We start from the raw sequence: 23476 nt of genomic DNA on the forward strand, positions 1-23476 counted from the left end.
AGATAAAAATAGATACACTGACTCATGTTGCTTACTGGATTTAAATAAAGATGGCACCATCCTGCACAACCAGTAGTAGATATTATGTTTCCACTAGCCGTGTGTTACTGAGCCAAATCAAATGCAATGAATATTATGAGTCCTTAACCAACAACAGAAAACAGTGTTTGTTCCAAAAAGATTCATTGATTAGTTTGCATCCACTGAACAAGGCAGAATGTTATAAAACTGAGTTCGGAATGGATTTAATATTAAAACCTGAAAGGATTCATCCTTCAGCTTGAAATTTGTAGGCAAAAAAGCTGTTCTAAAATTGAATGCAGAAATCAACAGAAAAACAGTTATTAAGTGATATCTTTTTTAAAGAGCACTTGTCTCTACAATACTGATGTTATCAGATTAGAATAATATCTGGATTTACCGGATCCAATTTATATGAAGTGAAAAGAAACTACACATCTGGAAGGAAATACAATAAATCACAATAATCACCAACTTAGTGGTTGTGACAGGATACAATTTTTTTTCTTTTAGAGCTAACCTAGCTCTTTTCTAGCATACATTGAGCAAGGTGTGAGATGCTTTCATGAGAGATTGTGGTCCATATTGAAATTATAGCATCATGCAGTTTCAAACATCACATTTCATCCCAACACTGCATGTCCTGAGCCCATAACATTATCAATGGCCCCTCACAGCCCCTCCATGGACTGTTCTCCCTGCTGCCCTCTGGGAAGAGGCTTCGCAGCATTCGATGCAGATTCCAAAACAGCTTCTTCCCCACCGCAATCAGACAGCTGAACTGTTGAGAAAACTCCAAATAATGTCACAGACTCTGCATCACACTGATAACTCCAAAACAAAACACTACATCTTTTGCACCATATATATTTAATGCTCTGAACTTCCATATCATTGTTTTTTTTTGCACCATGTTTTCTGTTCTCCCACACCGTTGCACTGATGCACTTTAAGAAATGGAAATGTTATGAAAGCTGTACAAAATAAAATTTTGTTTTATATGCAGTCTGTGTATACAAAATGACAATAAAAGTTGTCTAAATCCAAGTCTGAGAATCTCCCCTCTTTCATAAATTGCATGTCAGATGACAGCAGAGGCTGTTTGGGTACAATGAACTTTGTGTCTGGTTAAGAAATCAGTTTGTGTTTATTTGGGCTTTGTGATCTAGAGTATGGATAGACTATGGCTATGAAGAGATGGATATGGTTGGCAACAATGCTAAAGTGGACAGGGCTGCTTTAATGGTGCACAGGCGTTATCAAATGGTCCAAAATGCTTCATGTAAATATCCTCCATACTACAGCACTAGTTCACCACAACCTGCCTTTGTCAACCGTTTATAGGATGCTGGATGAAATAATGCTTTTGTGTTTTTTAGGACTAATTTTAACCCTACATTTAAAGCTACAGTGTGTAATTTTCAGCAGCTTCTAATGTTTAGACTGTAGCGAAATGAACTGACCATTTCTCCCCCTCCGACTATACAAAGGCTGCATAGTCATGTTTGGATTTAATCTTCTGACCCATATGCAGAACTAAGTTTAAATTTGGGGAAAATTTGATTTAGTGACAAAACACTGAGAAACACACAGTTCTTGCTCCTTCAGGAGTGTGAGGAGGTTCCTTTGATAGGGAATTGAAAAAACAGAACTTACTTCAGAATACTCGGGGCGGACAGTGGAGGGAAGATGGCCTTGGTCCCGTGTGGGGAGGTTGACTGTATACCTCTGATAATGCAAGATGGTTGGAAATACAGAGTTCCAGGAGTCTGATGGAGCCGAGTTGGAAATGAATGTTGGTGGAGCGGGCAGGTAGTTAACCTGCTGGTAAATCCACAGGAGGTGAGTCTGTGAAGTGAATCTTCTTGAAACCAAGCAAGAGAAAAACCTAGAGACAACAAGCACAGGGATTGAGCTACTTCACAGGAGATAAGTTCACAGGAGATAATCAAACTACTAGAAAGGGTTTAACAAGAGATGGTCAGAAAGACTACCGGTAAATGTAAATCATCGAGCACTTACTGAACGCTCTGCTGCACTTTTAATCCCAGCACTCTGATGAAGCTGACAAGCTCCACCTGTGTAGGCAGCCCAGGTACTCCACCAAGATCCTCTCAGGAAAAAAAGATCCATCACTCACAAACGAACACACGGGAACCCTGACAGTCATGGTACAAAATTTTCACAACGTTTGCATCAACTATTTTGTCAAGAGATGATGAGGTTTGTTTAGATTGATAACTTCATAAAAAGTATATTTTTATAGATTATATAGGCCTAACTTGCCGCAGTCACTTTGGAGCGATGAGTTCTGGCCTTTGAATTTTGTTTTTTACGTTTTTTTTTTTCCCTTTAAATCTGAAAGAAACCACTTCAGCTTCCGTCTCTGCGTTTGGGTCCCCTAAAACCTACACACAACCTGACAACCATCAGCTGTTGAGAAGAAGACATAGTCATCTGTGTCACTTTTCGATTTGCAAAGAGTCTCTTAAAGATAAAGCAGAATTAGGTGGTTTTCCCCTCATTAAGCTGTATTCTGATAATATCTCTGATAAATCTTTATACTCTTCACGGTCCCTCTATCTTATTATCAGTGAACCATTAAATCAGGTTTTCTGCACACTTTTTACACTTGTTTTGTCTTTGAAGTCAAACAGTTTAGTTTGCAGAACCACAGTTGCCTGCTTCACATAGTTGTCTCTCAGTTTGTTCTATTCAGCCTCTCTTGACCTGTTATTCTTAAAGTTCCTGCTGTTCCCAGTTCTTTGCACTGTGTGCTTCAGCTTCATACTGTTGGAATGTAACAGTAACAGGCAGTACCATGAGAAGAGTCATGGAGTATGACTCTACTCATGGGGGGGGCGTCCTTTTATCAGGCCTGATGCCCAGTTCACTGCACATGGGGAGCAGCGTACTGTGGGTTGGCTAAGTCCAGTTCTACTTTCATCTTATCTAACAATGTCTATTGTCTTTGCTGACATCTTTGTGTTAACTATGTCATTAAATTGCTCTCCTTGTTTCCTCTTCTTAGTTGGCCCCTTTTCTCACACATCCTGGTCTTAATTTCTACTTTGTTTACTTTCTCCTATTTATTTTTTCCTCATAGTTTTTATCTTATCACCAGCTCTACACACTAAAATACAATGTTAAACCCTTTAAACTGTAATGTGGTTGAAATGGCTCTTATTACGGTAGACTGTTTACTTCATATTCATATTTTTTTTTTTTTAATAATGAACAAACCCCGACTTTTAAGGGTTAGTTCTACAAAGTTTCTTTTAAAGCTCTTAAATGAGAATAGTAACCAAGGATCTTCCTACGGTTATACAGAGAGTCAATGAGTGTCATTGTGTGTGTTTTGTAGGAACCTTGCTTACCCATGCAGACAAAGGCTGATAACAGGGCTGATGCCATTGCTGTTTACATTAGAAACAGTGCTTTAGCTCACATAGAGAGGCTGTTGAGGATTTCTTTTGTTTAGATGGACCCAGGAAAAGTTAATGTAAATGTATTTAAGAAGGAACCCATCTTTGTTAATCAAATCACGTCTCTGCAATGATACCAAAAAATGCTTCCTCTGGGACTTGATGTAATTGTGATTTCATTGGTTCTGCTGACAAAAAAGTTTTGTGTTTTTTTTTCCAAAAAACGTTTACAAATTGTTGCTTTGCTTTCTGTCTATCTAAATATCAAGAAATATGTACAATGATGCTGATGTGCAGAAAAAAAAGGAAATGTTTTTCCGTTAAAGATTTTTTGAAGAGAAGTACACTGTTTTGTAATAGTTGCCACAACCCAGCGTCAGTGTTAAGTTTAAGGCTCAAATATGTGACTGCGCTGTTGAGCATCAGCCAAACAATCCTTAAACTCTTAATAGAAAATTATTGTTTTCCCATTGAGTGACAGCCTTAACCAGCAGTTACTTTGTGTATTAGACCTTTAAAACTTTGCTCTAGCTTAAAAATCAATTACATGGCTCTTTAAATATGTGCCAAACTGCATTTCAATGCCTGCTGCCTGCTGTCAACACAGTAACTTGAGCTGCAGCTGTTGTGTAGATCATGTCTGGACCACTAAACTGGGGATTCACACCACACTTGACTTCTAACACGAATGTTGGACCACTCATTGGCATATTGAACATCTGCTTTAGTGCTGAAAAAAAAAAGACTGCAAAAAAATTATCACAAGAAAAAGATATAAGAATTAGGTAATGAAATTAAGTAATTTCCCTTTGGGATTATTAAAGTATTTCTGATTCTGATTCTAATAATATCAAGTCAACAGCAAGGAAAAGCTTAAAAATATTGTTTTTATATTAATGATGAAAGGAAATCAAAGTCTGAGAATTAGAAAGCTTGTAAAAAGGTTAAGTTACCTTTGATGGGTGGAAAAAGGAAATGTTTGACCAAATTCTTTAAGTGTGTGAAAGTTTATTTTTTTTGTTTGATGCTATTCAAAACAGTTTTAACTAATCAATAGTGAGTTGTTTTTTTCTCCTTTAGGAAATATTCAGATCTTTAAGTGAAAAAGTTAAAAGCTTGCGGTGTACTTTAAACAGGCCACTGATTTTTATTAGTGAAGGATCAAAAGAGCAATCTTTTTTACAGTTACGCCAATAAAAGCAAAGGTACTTTGGGTTTTGATTGCCAAGTGCAACAGTTACTAAACTAGCTGCTGTGCTTCACTGCTGCAGAGTAAAGTGTGCATTAGTGATATTTGTGGTCCGGACAATTTTACATCTAAACATGGTTTTCAGCTAAGTTTTTAGTTACTGATGATATCTGTTGCAGGCTCCAGCCTGTACTAAGTGGTAAATGTAAAAAAAAAAAAGGAAACGTGTTTGGTTTGGACTGTGCAGAGAAGTACTTGAATCCGTTTAGATTATCTGATTCAGATTAAATCAGCCTCATGTCTGAAACCAGCAGCTGTAACACTGCGCTCACTGTTTCCCAACTAATGGCAGACTTCTCTTTCTCTTGATTATGATATGGGATACAGAAGTGATTTAAAGATAATCGTGAGATAATTTGCAGAGTGTTGATTCTGTTTCTGCACTTTTGTTGTAGTCTAAACTTATACAGTTACTTGAGCCAAATAGCTGCTGGACCTTCATTGCGGCCCTCTTCAGTCTCACTATGGTGACATGTGAGACTGAAGTAGGCAGCATGTTTCTGTGAGGCTGGTGACTGACTGGTTACATATGTTTCACATTCTTTTTAGTTTCATTTAAAGATGTGTGGAACAAAATGCTATCCATCTGTGCATACTTAGCACCTAACTCATATCAATACTTATTCTCGATATTTCCCCATATTGCTGAGTCCTCTGCATATGCAACTACGCCAGCAAGTTATAAACACCCCATAATGTGTCAGCAGGCCAGGCATGGACCGGTCATGCTATTGCACCTTGGTCTGAGTGGAGAGCACTAACATACAATCTCATGTTATTGCTGCCTGGCACTGAGGCAACAGATTTAACACATTTCTGAGACATTTTTTTCCCTCTTTGACTCCAAAATTCCCCAAACTTACATACTAATGTTATGCCATTAAAGATTTTTTTTTCGATTTGTGTTTGTTCACACTGGCACAACATTTACATGCTACGCATTTAGAAGCATTTGAAATAAAAGATGCACAGATACAAAAACCAGAAAGTTTGATGTCATGCCAGCAAAAACACTGTGTACTTTGTTGGCACGACTAAGATATATTGTAATTCCTTTTTTAAAAAAATAAATAGCAACAGGATGGCAACTGCATGCTACTTAAGTTACAATTTCTTTGAACGCTGCTGGAACAAAGGAGGGAAAAGGTTGAATTGTTGTTCATGAGGTATTTACTGCCAAACCTCTCCCTCATTCGCTCTCCCTCATACACACACACACCCACACACAGCACAGAGAGCTGTGTGTTTTTGGATTTTACCTTGAGATTCTGTGTATTTTCAACCTTTTTTACAGCCTTGTTTTCAGTGCAGGCTTGGCAACCTGCAGCACAGAATGTTGCATTGGCCTATGCTTTCCTTTACACTTACAGTTGTGTTTGAAAGTTTCCGTACTCTTCTACTAAAGACAGAAAAAAACAGCTAGAAAACAGTAAAATAAGTTCAAATTGCCAAAAGTTTTAATATTCAGGAAAGGTTCAGTCAAACTTCTGCACCTATGTTGGTTCACTTTTCATATCATGAGCAAGGTTCTTTAATTTGTCTTTTATTATTATTATTACCGGTATTATTATTATTATTATTATTATTATTATTATTTTTTAAACAAAAATTTAAAGTCAATATTTAATTTTACTAAATTATCATTCAGTAAATTTTTATTTACCATTACTTTTTTCAGTTCTATGTTATTCGAATTAGTAATGTGAATTAATCGTGTTTTTTAATGGGAGGGTATGTAAACTTTCAAGCACAACTGTATATCATGTTTCATTTATCCTTGGAATTCAAAATGTCCAACTTTCGACTTAAACTGGAAAATCATTATTATTAATTAGAAAGTCTGTGCAACAAGATGGAAGCAAAGCTCACATTGAATTAAAATGCAACTTGCATCAACGATAGTTTAACTTTCCTTCTTTTACCATTTTTAGCAGTTCTTTATTATGTATGTTGCATTAAGTCATTTTTTCAGGTACTTCTTATAAATGTTTCAGTGACTAAATGTTTTGATGGTGTGTATATATAAATATATATATGCAGAATGATGCCAAGAACAGTGTTTTTGCAATTGTTATGGTTGGAGAAGTGGCCACAGTGGCCATGAATAATGCAAGAGTATACCAACAGAAAAAGTTTAATACATTTATTTTGGAGAATATGTCGGTCAAACTTGTTAAATTAGATTTACCAGGATAACAAAGCACACCATAACAGGTTCAAGGTTAAATGGTACTAGCCTCAATACACAAACACATATCTACTGTAAGCATTTTTTTTTTTTTGGTGATTTCAAAGAAGAAATATAACCTGAATTTAATCTTTTTGAAACGATCTTGTATGATGGACTGCAACATTTTTTTTGTATTTTTTTTTTTTGTATCACTAATAGGTAGAGAAAAGTTCAGCCAGGTTCACTGCAGCAGTTTCTTCTTTCCAGCTTTAAAGGGCTCAGTATCACTTGTCTTTTGGGCAGAACATAAAACATAAGATGCTTAAGATTTTTTTTTTTCATTCCAGAGTAAATCTTTAGAAGATTTAAGGCAGCCTGGTTGACTTCTATCCGTGACTGACCCACCGTGGTAAATTTAGTACAGCCAAAGCTTTTTTTTTTTCCTCCTCCTCTTTATCACAAGAACTATGTGGAGCTAAGTGTCGCTCAAAATAACAGCACTTCAGACTCTTCTCACACGAGCTTACTTTTCTTGTGCAGTGCGGTGAATTTAAGAAAATGAATGGCAGAGATTTCAGCTCAGCTGTTCTACTTTTAGCTCAGGCTATTTATCTCTGATAATATATTAAGTAGATACAGTTTTTTTTTTATCTTTGCTGCGCTGACATGTTCAATAGATGGTTGAAATGAGTGGAAAAAATGTAACATGTTGTAGAAAACCTCCTGAGAGGCTTTCTTATGAAGAGTTTTTATGTAGTTCTGTTGGACATGTTTGTTTGAGGCAAGATAGAAATAAAATGACGGTCTCCTTTCTGTTGTTGGATTTATTTTCAAAGATACATCATGACAATCTTGGGTTTTAAATATATTTAAACTTTATAATATTCTGTAATAATCATAATGTTTCAGATTTAAAATGAAATCACTCAACTCAGTTGTTGTTGCTGTTTTATATATATTTAATATACCCAACTCGGATATGTCTGTTAATCTTACTTCAGTGGAGTCTTGTCTTATTCTTGCTACAAAATCAACTTACAATGTTACTATGATCACATTTTATTTAATTTGGAAAAATTATTTTATTAAAATTAAAATTAAATGTATTCTCTTGAAAAACTTCACTTCCTGGAACAATGAACACATCTACATGTTCATCTGTCCCCACTTGAATAACATTTGGATAGATTTTTGATGCTCAAATGTTTCAGGATGTTCGTTTAACAAACTTATCAAGGAAAACTTGGTCGATTTTAATCCCTGGCTAATTGCTTATTGAATTACTTGCTGAATTTCGACTGGCTCAAGGTTCCGTAAAACTTCCATTCCATAACTTTCAGCACTAAACATCCATTTATTCTGTCTTAGTGTTATATTTTTATAAACCATGGAGAATAAAATCATGTAGAATTTTTTTACTATTTTTATCCTGTGAAAAGGATACATTCTTTATTGAACTGATTCTGATCATGTTATGATGTGTAGGTTATGTAAATGAGCAAGGTTCAGACAGAATGAAAAATACAGGCTCTAAATGACAAAAGAGGGGGAAAATTACAATGAGAATCAGTTGTAGAAAAATAGGAACCAGAGAGCTCATTTGAAGGGGAGGTCTGGTGAAAAACATAGCAGGATAGATGAGAGTAATCAGGTGGAGATGAACAGCTGAGACCAGTGAGTACAAGGATTTAGTGGAGTGAATTGAAAAAAGTGTAGATAGAAATAATACAATAAACAGAAACTTGAACAAGAATAAAATAAAATGCCTTAAAAAAAAAACAAAAAAACAACTGGGGAGAAACAGAGAAAAACAAAAAACTCAAACACCTAGAGATCAGGACCGTGCTGGGACCGGTTGATTATTCTAAATTTTAATAGATTACGACCCCTGATCAAACTAAACATTAATCAGATTGACCTCCTACTTGAAGAAAATTCTCAGTTTGAGTCACATAACTACATTCCCTTCCAGTTTATACTATTTACTTAGACTTAGAGACTCAGGCAGACTTTATTGTCATTTTGTACATTCAGTACAGCTCTAAGACATTTTCATTTAAAGTGCAGCAGTGATAAAATGTAAACCTAAGATTGGTATATGTTTTACAATTTCAAACATTCAGCGTTTTTTTATACCATACAATTTACTTCTCTTTAACATTTGATTGTGTATCAAGATAGGTATAGCAAGAATAAAATAGATATATATTGCTCTTTTTAACAGCTCTTATGTTTATATTTGTTTTAAAGCTGAATTATGATTCATTGCCATCTGGACTGAAAAACTTTGGCTGCTTTTGGGGGGCCAGAAGTTTCATATTAGCAAGAGAAAAAAAAAGGGTCACTGCTGGAAACGAGGGCAAGGCCTGAGTCAACAGGGCAGAGGAGGGGTCCCACATCTTCTCTAGAACTCCTTAACACAGGCCAGAAGTAAACAGGGAAAAAGCATCTGCTCGGCAATCCTACTTCTCAATTCACTCGTCAGGTCAGCTTCATTTTTCCTGTCATGTGAGCGCTTCTTTGTGCATCAACGGTCAGCCGATTTAGTTGTTTTTTCCAAGTCGGTTTTACTCTACATTAGCCTTTTCGCTGCAGGAGACGCGGGGTTGAGTGAACCTTGTGATGTGTTCCAGCCAAATGTGAGGCTGCATGTTCGCCTTTGTTTTCCATGTGCCCGCTCTTCCATGAGAGCACCTGAGCTTTGAAGCCGCCTGTTGTCCAGAAGAGCCATCTCTGCATATGTGGTTGTGTTTGTGAAATACATAAGAGAGAGGGAGGGAGAGAGAAAGATTAGAGCAGGGATGCAAAGCAGAGGAGATAACTTTGATCACGACAGAGTGTCACTAATGTCTCATTTCGGTCTGTAAGAACATCTTAGCCACCCTCACCGAAGTGGATGAAGAGAAAGTAGTGACCAGCAGAAGAAGGATATTTCCTTTCTTATTTTAAAAGTGATTGCTGCCGTTTTTAAAAGGCAGGACTTTAGATTTTTGCTTGGTTATTATTTTAAGATTTTAAGGTGAAAATCCTTAACCATGCTTAACATTCTTCTGTCAGCACTTCTTGATCCTGAGAAGCGTCTAAGGACTTTCAGACGGAGTGAGAGGCTTGCATCTGTATTAGTATGTATTATTTTAGTAGATCCTCACAGTTTTATGTGTTTACTGTCAGATATGTTATGAATGACACTTTTTTTTTCAGGAAATTGATAGTGGACCCTGATGGAAGAGTTTTTATTGGCTTTTCTGTTCATTTTGTGTGTTTACCTGATTAGGTAAGGGGGCTTAGAGTTTTTCCGTCTTGATCCACTTTAACCCGCCTTCACAGAGGTCATCTATTACTTTTCACCTTCAAGGCATCTTTGCTGCTCCGCACTCGTGGTATTTTGGTCTTGTAGGATTACGCCTGGTGGGAATTAACTCTTTAAAGACCACCTACGCTGACACCAAGCCCTCCTCCACTGCTGAGGAGGAAAGAAACACAGGAAGTGATCATTAGGGGGAGTGAGATCTGGAAAATGCGATTGCTTGGTTTGTTTGGAAAAGACAGGGTGTGTCTGGGTTTATATGCTCTCAATTACTCTAACTACAGTGATTTTTTTTTTTAAGTTTAGCATTTTGTTTTGCTCTGGTTGACCCAACCCTATAATGCAAATGAAATGTGCTAGAAACTGAACCGGGAAACAAGGCAGACTGAACTGACTCATCCTGTAGTTAGGAACTGATTACTTAACAGAATGGCATATGAGGTTTATTGTGCATTGACTTTTAAACCACAGTACAGGTGATATTCCTTTCAGTTTTTAAAATCTATTTCAAAGTACAAACAATTCTTGTAATTGTTCATAAAAAACGGAAAAAAGGACATTGTCAAGGACATCAATTTATCTTATGCAACAAACCATCATGGCTTACTGCTCACATCATTTTATGTTTATATTCTTAAAAAAGCTTTAAAACACCACAAAGTAGCTCTTTTAGTCAAACACAAGAGTGACAGTGGCCACGCATTTTCCCCCCCCGCCCCACTGCTGTACCTTCCCTCCCTCATGCAGCAAAAAATGCACACTGCTATTGTTCCACCCTAGTTTTTACCGTTACTGTTACTGTTTTCAGGCTTGCTTTTTTTTTTTTTTCTGGGATAGATTTGCCAAAACATGTTTAACTACAGGATGCAAAACCTGTCTCCCTCCTAAATAGCGTGATTGCTTGACACTCCCATGCTGTACACATCATAGAGTCATCTTTAAATTTTCTCACCAAAGGATGAGCCATACTTAAGGAGGTTCACAAATCTCCTATTGTTTGGTCTGATCGCTTCAGGTCTTTAATGTCACACAAGGAACCAAGTGTTTGTGTTTTGCCACTGGATAAGTGGCTTAAAAAAAATGGATGATATGGCTTGCCACCCAGAGAGGTGTAATATTCAGGTCGACAGGCGCAAATGAAAAACTGTGCAGCAAATGGTGAAACTGCAGAGAACACATGAATGTTTTAATTTATATAGACAGAAGGGAAGCGCTGCAAAGGCCAAAAACAACAGGTTAAATTCGCCATTGTGCACCAGACTACCAGGAGGAGTCGACTACCAAATCAGATGTTATCTTATTAAGTATCTGAACCACAATTTCACATTTGTTTGGAGATAAACTGCACGTATTTGGTGGTATCTTTATGTTACTCAGCAAATTTCTATATTTTTATATAAACTTGTTTAATTCTTCAATATTATGCCCAAAAAACATCAGTGATGCCCTCTTTGGCCGAAAATGCACCCACTGCAGTGATGTTTTACAATTGACTGAAAAGGTACAACTTGTTTCTAGTCCATGTCACAGCCCTCGCGTTTAGGAATAATGCCGCGTTGATTCCAGAACTTGAAAATGGGACGTCGGATTGATATAATCTTGGGGAGTGTAATTAATTAAATAAGTCACACAAAAATGCTGTGATTCATGCAGAATAGTATTTGCTGTGGTATGTATGAACCATTGCCTTGCCCTCTCACCCTCCCATAAACGTGACCGCAACACACACTAACAAATCTTTTATGACTTTTGATTTTGTTTTTAGCATCTCTACTTTGTAAGTGGGATCCCCATCTAAGAACTCGTTTAAGATCTCTCTGATGCGCCCCTGCACAGCAGCCCCTGAGTAATGATGAACGTTTCCTCGTCGTCTCCCAGGGAATGTGAGCATTCAGCATCAACAGGACAGCGGTGTCGCTTCTCCTCATTGTATCCCAGGCTGTTTAATTCTGAGAAAATAGAAAGGGGGTAGATGATACTCGCCGTGATTTAAAATTATTACTAGTGACCTATTTTTAAACGCTCAATTAAAACATTGCATACTGCAGATTTATATTTAATCAGAAATTTTACATAAAGTATGAATGGTTCTGAATCGGTGGCGCGTTAGGGTTTCTTTTTTTGTTTTGCCCCCCTACTTATGCGAAATGGTTTTGCCCTGCACGTTCACGACACGGCCGTTGCTCACAGATCCGAGAGCAGGAGGGGGAGAGGTTTCCTCAGCCTGCCGTAGCCATTGCAGCATACTGTCCCACTGATGAATACTCCCCCCAACTTTTCATCCAGAGGTTAGCAACAGAACGCCACAACGAGGAGGGAATATCTTCATTTTGCTCTGTTTTTTACCCCCTTTCAACCCGACTTTCTCTATCCACGATACCATTCCCGACTGGACCAAGGTTAGCGTCACAGGCGGCGAAGATAAGATAATGAACTTTGGACTTTCCGCACGGCTTTTCATGACATGTTTCCCGTCGTCCCGGATAAAATAAAATAACAAGGCAGCCCGTCGTGGCGGCAGCTGCTGGGAGAAATTTTGCTGGGGGGAAAAGAAAAAAACAGCACTGTGACCCAAGCGGTTAACCAAAGACAAGCGACAGGAGCAACTTTAAACCTGCTGCTGTGGAGGAATAGCAGAGGAAAATGTCCTCCAAAGCTTCAAATAAGGTGGGTACCTGGCCGGAGGAAACTCCACTAACAAGTCTGTTCTGTATGCTGCTGGCTTATGTAAGAAAATATCATATAATGTATAGGCGGGCCTAGTAAAAGTGTACATTTGGTTGATAACTTTTACTGCTGCTCAGAGTAATGGAATAAGGAAAACGCTGGTGGTGTTTTGTGTTTGTCTTTCGGGCTTTGGCTGTATTTTGAAGTGGACACCTCTTGAATGATTGTACTGTGTTTGATTTAACAGAATAAAACATTAGATGTTTATATAATTTTGTTTTCCTTTACTGGTTGGGGCTAATAATAAGTCACCCTGCTTGTTTTAGAGCTGGTCCTTTTAAAGTTATTGGTCAAAATATGGAGTTATGTTATAAATCTGAAGAATAAACTCTGCCTGTCCATTATTTTGATATTCAAGTTGTTTTAATAACTTTTAAGGTAATGATACACCATAGAGCAGAACTTAAAAATAATCTGAACATCCAGTATTAATCATATCTGACATGCTTGTCTTGTTTTCTTTATAGGTGTTGAGTCAATAGGTTTCCTAATAGCTATAAATGGGTTTGTCTTGAAAAAATATGACACTTAATATCTTTCTAATAAGGAATCTTAATTGGATTTCAAATTAGGGTCATGTGAGGTTTTAAGAACAGCTTCATCATATGGAGGCTGCTCTATTCCTATATTTTAACCCCATTTAAAAATAGCCAGCATCCTAAAATACATTTAAAAGGCTTTTTTCCTTAAAAGTTTAAATTCTTTCATTAACTGGATTAATTAGACTCAAGACTTAGTTTTCTCTTATTTCATGTTTGTTTCATATGCCTTCATTTTTCACTTTGACAAGTCTGGAATGTGTAGAGTTTGTCCAACAGTGGTGGTGCTATTCAGGTTTGGCAGGTTGATCCAGTTAGACGAAACCAGCTGCATTAGTCAACCGATGACGTTTCTGTACTGTACATGATGGTTGGGTCACACCTTCATATAAAACTTACTATAGCAATACAGGTCCTGCTAGTAACAAACCTCTAACAGTCAGTATCTCCACCTCTTTACATCTTTTTTTGTTTCTAATTTTGAAAATCTCCTTTGCAGCCTGTGCTTTATTTTTCGGCAGTCTGTCACTTTCAGTTTGAAATCAAAAGTATGCTCTGAATTTCTATTTCCTTGAATGGAGCAGTTGGTAATTACATAACATGCTATGCTGCAATAAATGGCACTTAAATGAAAGAAAATATAATTATTTTTGTGATGAATTAGAAAGAAGTAGTAAACTCCCCTGTAAAGACTAAACCATCTTAAAGCTTTTTGAATAAAGTTTTCCCTTCCTGTTGTGTTTTTGTTGGATTAACGAGTGCTGTAATTTCGTCTCAGACATAAACAGATGACTTCATGGCCTAAAGTAACATTTGTCGTCAGCGGTACACCTTTAAACTTAAAAAAAAGTAAAGATTACATATTTACAATTATAAATAACTGTTTTTTCCCCCCTGAAATTCATTCATCAGCAGTTTATAATAAGAAATAGTTTTGAATATGATAATAAAAATAAATTTCTAAATTAAGCACCTCCTTTATCAGCCTAATCTAAGGTATCCCCACACTAAAAGCCTTAAGTATTTATTTTACTAAATACCTTTTTTCTAACCCAAGAAACAAAAATAAATGGTTACAGATGTTATTCAGATTAGCTTAATGTTATGGGTACATGCACAGCACATAGCCATTGTTTGAACTTTTAGTGTCTTCTCGAGGTCAATTTTATGGCAAAAGGCTTAAATGAAAGAAAGGAATATGATATGCCAGCATGCTAGAATAAAGATCACTGTGTTCTTCCAATCTTATTTCATTTTTCTGTATATTATTTGCTCCTTCTTTGCTGTGATGTATTTTGGATGAAACTTGCATGATTTGGTTAACACATTTTACAGGTCACATAAAATTAAAGAAACCCAGTATAAGGTTTCAAAGAAAAAGTCTAAAACGTTTTCAGTCAGCCAGCCTTAAGGCTGATTTATACTTCAAGACCAGGTCATCTGCGTAGGTGTCGCTGTGAACGCAAAGATTCCCCGCCCCCTCCGCAGACGCTCTGCTGCACCTCTCCTAAATTTTAGGTGACCGCAGACAGGAGGTATCTGATTGGTCAAATTTGCCTCCGCACTAAACTATGAGTATTTCCTCTTTGGTACCTTACCGGCTTGTTTTGTTTGTATGACCACCATTGTGGAAAACGACTTGTGAAGATGGACCAGCTAGAAGAGCGAGGTGCGCAACAACGCTGGGACCCTTTTTCCACCTGGACCCCCGCTCTTTTTCACCCTCATGTCCTTCTGTTGTCGCACAAACTTGCCCCACTTCCTCACCGCCTCGGCCGTATCTAGACCCGCAGCGTATAGTGCAGACCACACTCAAAATAAACATAAATCAAAAATATGTCTGTGTCAAGCTCTGTTGCGGGGAGTATAACCAGCCCTTTAGTCTTTACTAATACTTTAAGTGAACAAAGGTCCAAATAAGAAGTATTTTTTATACATAGATACAGCGTACAAATTAAGGGTGTGCAAAATAATCGTCAAATCGATGAATCGTGATTCTAATTTTTGTGATCTACTGAATCGATTCTTGAAGGCAAGAATCGATTATTAAAAAAAAAAAAAATGAACAAATAAAATACATTAATGGTTGGCGCACATCAATCAAACCAAGTGGAATACAACTTCCAGTCCAGCAGATGTCGCTGCGGATGTGTTGACGCCTGCTGCTTTGTGTCATAAGCATGTCCGGACTGATTATCCTCATTTTGTTATTTTAAGTTTGATGAATCCTAAGATCTTTTTGTTGGTGTGTCCATGCCAGTAATAGTAATATTTCTGTCCAGTATTTGTTTTCATTGCAACACCTCCAAAAGTAATTTCAATAAATACAGCTATGTATGAATTCAGTTGCTTTCAGTTATGTATCAATTGAAGACACTATCCAGATCACACCCAGCCAGTCAGCCACTGGTAAGGGCTGTATCTTTTTCTTACAGTGTTCAGTGAAAATATCACAATGCATCGCAATATTTCAAGTATCGTGATGCATCGTGATAGAATCGCATCGTGGCATGTGAATCGTGATTCGAATCGAATCGTGACTTCTTTGCCAATACCCACCCCTAGTACAAATCTTGCCACATATGAGGCCCAAATCATTGAGACAAAACCTGATGACAACTTGCGAGGCATAACTTGTAACTATGGCTAACATGACCTGGTTTCGTAGTTTTTCCATATCTTGTAGTATCAGACAAACAATATGCTCTCAGGTTCCTCTTGATGAGACACCAGGATGTATCAGTGTTTATTATCTTCTGTGCATCCAGATGATGATAAACTGCTGTTCAGTGTTGCAGTTAGAAGGATAACACATCTTGGAGGTCAGCACTGATGCCCGTTACTGCAGGGTGGAATGTTTGATAAAAGTTTGTGAAGGCTTTGGAAAAAAAAAAAAAAAAACATGGAAGTTTTTTTATCCTGTTACTCTTTTTAGTTTTTGATAAGCTGTGGTTCCCCCAAAAAAGAAAAAAGAGAAAGAGACCTTGTCATTTGCTGTTAAAATACAAATATCTTTGAACATTAGCCAACCAAAATTTTTAATCGTTAAAAGCTTCTTTTTTTTTCTTTTGGATTGGCAACGATGCTATGTACATGTGTTCTCCGACTCAACGTGTGTCTTTATGATGTAACATAGACCTTACTTTTTTGAATGAGGTTGGTTTTCCCTCAAATTGTGTTGACAGTGTTGCCGAGTTGATAAACAGGCCTCTGAAACACGTCGTGCTTATTTCTGCTTTCTCTGCTTCTGGTAGTAAAGTGAGTCAAATGTTTTCTAATTTATACAGATTTATGTGGTTATATAAATAAACCTTACTTCATTAGAAGTGCCTGTTAACGTGGAACTTTTATTAATCTGTCATATACTTTCATAAATATTTAATATTGGGTATTATTCAGACATTCAGATATACATTGCTAACAAGTGACTCTATTCTTGTCAGACTAATTGAAATCTAGATTTACAAACCGCTGCTTCAGTTTTCATTCATGAGGGGGAGTGTTATTCCTATTCCGTTCAACTAGCCTTCAGCTGTTCCTACCTGCTTTTGTGAATACACACAAAAGTGAAATGTAACTCAGAGTGTCAGCGATCCCTCCGGCCTTGACGCTGCTTGTGTTTTGACTGAAACGAGTGCAGGAAGCATTTGCATGAAGGAGGTTGCATTAATTAAAGTTGAACAGCGGGCCAAGAACAGCCTCTATTTAGCTTTGATGATTACACATCTCCATTTACATTACTGAAGAAGGGAATGGCAATTAGAAAACGGCGTGCTAGAGAGAGAAAGAATCCTGATGATGTTTTTGTTCTCAGCTCTAAGCTCCCCATTGTGAGCTCTGGGTGATTAATATGGTAGGGAGCTACTAATATCTGCTGTCTTTCACTGAAAATAATCCTGCAATTTAAGCAAAAATACATAAAACGTGTAGTTTTGGCTCTGTAAAGCATCTTGTATGTACTAATGAACTATTCTGGTAGATATGTCTGATATGGGTCAGAGTGCATTAGTTATTGGACTTTACATAGGGGCACTTTTAGAAGAGCACACCTGCATACAGATAAATAGCCACCCTTGCATCAATGAGCAAATCTTCAATTGTACTATAGATGGTTGAGTTTAAGTGGTCAGAGTCCCTCAGTAGACGAGGTGGGAGCTGTGTCTGAGGCCAACTAGTTATTGAGGGAAAAAGCCTCTTGTTCTCAGCTACTATGACTTACTTTTTACTACCTTTATCCATTCATACCAGAGGACTATACAATTCTGCGCAACTGTTAATCATATATAAAATGCGTGACAGCGGAACCTTTTAGCATCAAACTTAAGGTCTTAATAAAATATCACTTTCCAATTTAAGGGAAACCAGCTGTCTGTGTTTTCGCACTGCAAGGGGATTCGGGACTGTGACCGTTATCAAGGATATCTGACCTGCTTATCCTTGTCATCTCTGGGAAATCCAGGCCAGATACGCACAGCTGGGGGCAGGTTGATAGCAGATAAAGCGAAAAAAGCATGGGGAGGGGGAGAAAATGCCTTCTCCTGAGGGAGGAGGGGTTATTGGAGAGGTGAAATGGAGAAAGGAAGGAGTGGGAGGGAGAGATGCACTAGCTCTAATCTGAGTCACATGGCAGTTCTTAAAAAGACTGCTGCTCTTTTCCTATAATCACAGAATTATAACTCTTGGACTTGCACTTTAAATTCTTTTTTAGTTGAATGCTAAGATAATTTGTTTATGGAGAGGGCCAAATGTCAAAGGTCTATATGTAGCTAAAAAACAAAAGCATTGTGAGATTTTGGTGTTTTGGTGTACTGAAAAGTTTTTTTTAAACATTTATTTCACACATCTTAAGAGAGTTGTGTTTTTTGGGCTTGTTTTGGAAATCGGTGTGAAATAAAGCTTTTTTTTATCAGACAGGGGTTTATATTTCCTCTCATCTTTGTTGCTTTATGTCTCTTTACATTGTGGACCTGCCCTCAAGGTGACCTGGTGTTATTTGGCCTTTATACGAAGTAGTGCTGTATTAAAATGGTTCCCATCACCTCTTGCCAACCTGTAAGCTCTCTATTTATTTCAGATTAATGGAAATGTCCCTTTCTTTCACTCAGGGATGGGTTGTTCTCTTTTTAGTTGTGCGACCACCCCAGGAAAGCTCACTCGAAATCAAGCCTGCCTCTTGACCGTCAGGCCAACGTGAAACAGGTCTCTGCAGGGATTAATCATTTTTACAACAGGCATAAGGGATTTGACACAGGGTGTTTTGTGTGTAAGAGACAGAGATAGATGGCGGTATTGGGGGAAATACAAGAAAAAGTGCATGTGGCAGCTGTGGCTCAGCTGGTTAGGGAAAAGAAAAAGAGACGGGAACAGATTCATCCTAGGGCTTTTTGCCCTACATGTCTGTACAAACACACACATGTACTGTCTGCCATGTGCTCATTTGCCTGTGTTTCAGTATTGGATGGGCAGTTTATTCAGTCTGGGATACAGTCGCCTGTCTGAGGGAGACAGTTTGGATTCCCAGCTGAAATTATTAGCTTTCTGGAGTAAAAAAATTGCTAATTCTTTTTTTTTTCTTAACTGCTTTTTCTTTCTAGCAATGAACAAATTTAACCAATCCCTTATAATGCTAAACTATGTCTTTTTGACAGTTCATCCAACAACAAACTCAACCATGTTGTCTGTTTCATTGGCATAAAAAAAGTGATTTTATTTTATTTTTATCAAGATAAACCTTATCTCCTATTTCAAAACCTGCCCTAGTCTGAACACATTTTCATTTTATTTCTAGATTGATAGCATTACAGAAACGAACTACATGCCACCATTTGCCCAGTTTTGAAAATCTTAGTGTGAACGCAAACTGGGCTGACTAAGGTGGTGGGCTTTCTAACTTATACTGATCACTGGACCTCAAGTAAGTATAAAAACTTAGTTGAATACCATATTTGCAAAGTAAGTAAGGTAAAATGGAGATTGCATAAAGTCCGAAAAGCAATAATTGGCTTTATAAGACCTATCTTTCACCTATCTTTCACCAACAATCAGCATGGTCATGTTGACAGAAATAAAGGTAGATGGGGAAAAAAAAAATACCAACGGCGACGTCCCAAAAAACTTCAACTACCATGTGTGCTATTTTAGTTGTTGGTGTCGGTGGATGTGTTACAAGGGCAATTCCTACATTAGCTTTGTTACACAAACCTGTCAGTTTATAGCAGGTTAGGCAGTTTGGACTAGGGGTGGGTGATATGGGAAAAAAAAAAGAAGTTTAAAAAAAAAAATATATATATAACCAATCTGTAAGTAAAGCCAGTAAAAAAGAAAAAGAAAAGCAAGGAGTGTAAACAAATTACTTTTGTTTGTGCCTTGTCATTTGGGTAAAACCAGACCAGTTTCATGTAAGGGATTACATAAACAAAGAGAGAAGTAAAAAAAAGTGCGTCACTTTGTTATTCACTATGATTGGTCTGTCAGGTTGGAAGTGTGTCTGGTGCATTGGTGGATCAGCATAGAACTGCCCTTTATAGAATGTGACCTAAACAATCCTACGATCTCACTGGTAGATCCTACATGTTTCAATCTTTCACGATCTAATATTGTCGTATTTTGCATACCCATAGTTTGGACTGTCCACACAAGTCGGCTATAAGCTTTTCCTTCCTGAGATCAGGTTTCAGATGTTGTTGGTTTTGCTGCTTGTCGTCTTGTGTTGACCCCCCCATCCAATCCAGAAGTTAGACCGTTACACTCAGATGTTTAATAGATGGACCTTAGGTGACTTATGCACTTTGATCAAGGCAAAATAGATTGGTTGGTATGATTTATTTATCATAACGTAGGCTATAGGAAAATTGTAAATAAAAAAAAAAACTTATTGTAGATTGTCAGAGTTTCTAAAAGATCCCAGAGGAAAGAAGGAATTGTTGTGTGGTTTGTACTCATCAGCTAAAGGTAGATGGCTCATTTTCATGAACTTAAAATGTCAAGGAAAAACTGACTAAAGCTGGGAATCGACACAATGGCCAAAAGAGGAAATCAGCATTGCCTGAGAGAACAATCCTGAGCATGGCTTAAGCTGTGCTGCAGTTTAAAATTGTTTACCCCTTTTTCTCTCTGGCTTTACCTTTTCTAGCTTTGTTTAGGCTTAAAAGTATGAAAATTGAGCAAAGTAAGGCAGATGTATAAAAACGAATAGAAAATGCTTAACCTCTAAACAAGAGTAACAGAAATGTTCAACTTTGTAAAACTTGTTTGTATCTGGGGTCCTTTTTACTTATTTAGCTCCAGTTGTTCCCACGGTCTTGAGATGATAATGCATGCTGCACAGACATGGCGGCACTGCCGCATACAGACATTGTAATTGTACAAATCCAAGTCTCCTGTATCCAGTATGGAGTAAAGAGGTACTTAAGGTAAATGTTGAGATGCATTTTGGACAAATGGATTCTCTTTCAACCTTTTTATCTGCAGTTAAATTGAGTCTTGTAATAGTTCTGAGGGCCTGACACTGAAATCTCAATTTTGTAATTTTCTTCCAACTGTCTAACCAGACTTCTCTGCAAAACATTGTGGTCATAAGAAGAGTTTCATCTCTGATTTTCTCTTTTGCTCTCTTGTGGTTTACCACTCCAACCTGGGACGGCATGTCTGCTGCCAACAGTATTGTTTGAGACTGCACAAACTTATCAACCAGACTACAGAGCTGGCTCCTGACCGTCTGCTTTTTTGACCTGAGCTGTTCTGACTGTTGCCCTCCATCATAGGAGAATGCCCTTCCTGCTGTTTCTCAGCTGATCTATATTATTATTTGCTGTAGACCAGCTTGTAGAGCAGAAAGATGACAGAGGCTTTCAGCTCTAGATTAGTCCGGCTTTTTTTGTTTCCTGCGTAATTTTGTTGGAATTAGTGATGTTTTTTCCCTTGTAGCTCGATAAAGCATGTTCATAATAATCCAGTGGTTTTCTGTGTGTCTGCTACTATATACAATAGTTACAATACTGACAACTATTCTCCTTGTAAACAAAACTCTGTTTTTGTCTCATCAGGTATGCAGACAAGTAGTTTATTATGAATTGACTTTTGGTTCTTCTGTTCTCTGTAGTGCACCAAGTTCACTGGTAGGTGTAGGTTACCTTAGTAGCAAATTTCTTTCTCAAATCTGTTGGGTATCTTGTTAAAAAATGCATGCCTCCCCCCTTCCCTGTCTCCCATCCCTTGGTGGAATGGGAATGATGTTGTCAGTTAAGTGCTGGGAAAAAACACGCTTCGACCACAGTAACTCATTAAATCTCTATAGATTCTGCCCCACAACATGCCTATTGTAACAAAGTCCTCAGAAGGCTTGGGAATGCCACCGAGTGGGCTTGGCTTCATGTTTTATAGCACCACGTGACTGCAGCTCCCTGAGTTGTGGCTCAGAGTTGCATAATGTGCAAGATGTTGTGAAATTGGAAAGTCTTTCTGTTCTTCTGCATCAACTATTCCAGTTTTTTTTCCTCTGAGTTGATGTTATTCTCTCTCTGTGCCCCATCTGTAGTTTGTGGTGCTCTATTGCTGCACATTACACTCTCTGGTCTACAGTTAATTCATTTTTATTTGCCTTACTGCAAACATATGAGCATCAGGAGTTTGTTTTGTTCGGGGTTTTTTGGGTTTGGAATTAAAAACATTAGATTTGGTTTAAAGTGATTAATAATTAAAAAAAAAACACTGATTTTAGATGTGCTTCTTTTTTCTATGGAGCAATTTTGATGTCTGACAAGCATATCCATGGAATAAGTATATAACATTATAGGAAGGTAAGAACACAAACAATTAAAGAGTTAAGATAATTAAAGGAATATATATGGGAAATGAGAAATGAGTAGGTTATTATTTAATGCTCTTTAGAGTGCTCATCAGGGAATGGATATTTGAGCATTGTGTAGACTCAAGGTTGGCCGTTTTTTTTTTCTTCTTTCAACTTGATTTATACATGTTACATGAAGTCTTATTTTCAAACAGGATGTTTATGAAATATGTAAACAAGGGTGTAGTTTGATATAGGGATGGGCGATATATCGAATATATGCGGGATGTATCTGTAGTTCCCCATGCACAATAGTTACAATGACTATCAGAACCATCAAGTACAAATTTGCATGACGACAGTAGGCCGTCTGCATCCACTTCACTGAGTTTCCTTTTTCCCACACATTTAAATGCATCATAAACCCCTCCGTAAACAGGATTATTTTCTACAGTAACCAGCAAATGAAATATAGCGACAGCAGGTGTTTCAGCAGAGCAATACATGGCAGTGGTTGGATTTCACACCGAGGAGGTGGAACAACAGGCACTAAAAGCCGTGCAAATTAGCACAAAAGCATTTTTGCAAAAGGTAGTTGTACAAATGTGTTCCACCGCCTAAAAAGTGTAAAATGAATAATGTTTGAATCTCTGCATGTCAGCGTCTCCTTGCACACCAAACGTTTAAATCAGCTGTGAAGCAGAAAACGTTGGCTTCGTTGAAAAAGCTATCCCATGTAAGAGATGGGATACGTTATTTAGATGTTTTTTAGATACTCTAATACCTGTGATGTGTTGTGGTCTTGTTAAGAGGTTTTGCAGGTTTTTTCTAAACTTGGCAATGGTCTCAATTTTACAAATGTTTGTGCTTCTTTAAAATTCCCAGCACGTAAAGATGAATGCAAATACTTTGAAATGCTCTAAAAATGCCCTAATTTTTAGACAGTATTTCCACTTTGTTTTTGTAATTTGAGGTCAATTTATTTTTTCATTCTGTTTTTTTTTTTTTTTATCATACACAAAAGATCCCTTTTTTATTTTGCATCTTATTTAGTATTTTATGTTTTTGCTTTGTTTCCTGTTTGGTTGCTGGGATCACATTAAAAGTTGAATACTGACACTGAAAGACATAATGTGGCTGTATGATTTGTGAAAAGCTTTGAGCTGGTTAAAATAAAATGTTTTAAATTTGAAACCAAAAGTTTGAATGAGTATATCAGTGCTATTTTATGCATTCTATTGTTTTGAAGG

At 37.3% G+C, this 23476-nt stretch overlaps 1 protein-coding gene across 9 annotated transcripts in view; it reads left to right on the forward strand.

The window, feature by feature from the left end:
• Positions 1–23476, forward strand: part of tjp1a (tight junction protein 1a) — a 131291-nt gene that overhangs the window by 60980 nt on the left and 46835 nt on the right. Inside the window, exon 1 of one of the 9 annotated variants that reach the window (XM_038283816.1) lies at positions 12352–12839. The exons of the other annotated variants lie outside the window; for them this stretch is intronic. Coding sequence (XP_038139744.1) covers positions 12816–12839 — 24 coding nt within the window. The 5' untranslated portion in view covers positions 12352–12815. Of the gene's footprint in view, positions 1–12351; positions 12840–23476 lie in introns of those variants that run through there. 9 annotated transcript variants of the gene reach the window in all.

Source organism: Cyprinodon tularosa, unplaced genomic scaffold, assembly GCF_016077235.1.
Source record: "Cyprinodon tularosa strain WSP-4 unplaced genomic scaffold, ASM1607723v1 ctg197, whole genome shotgun sequence".
NCBI classification, from domain to species: domain Eukaryota; kingdom Metazoa; phylum Chordata; class Actinopteri; order Cyprinodontiformes; family Cyprinodontidae; genus Cyprinodon; species Cyprinodon tularosa.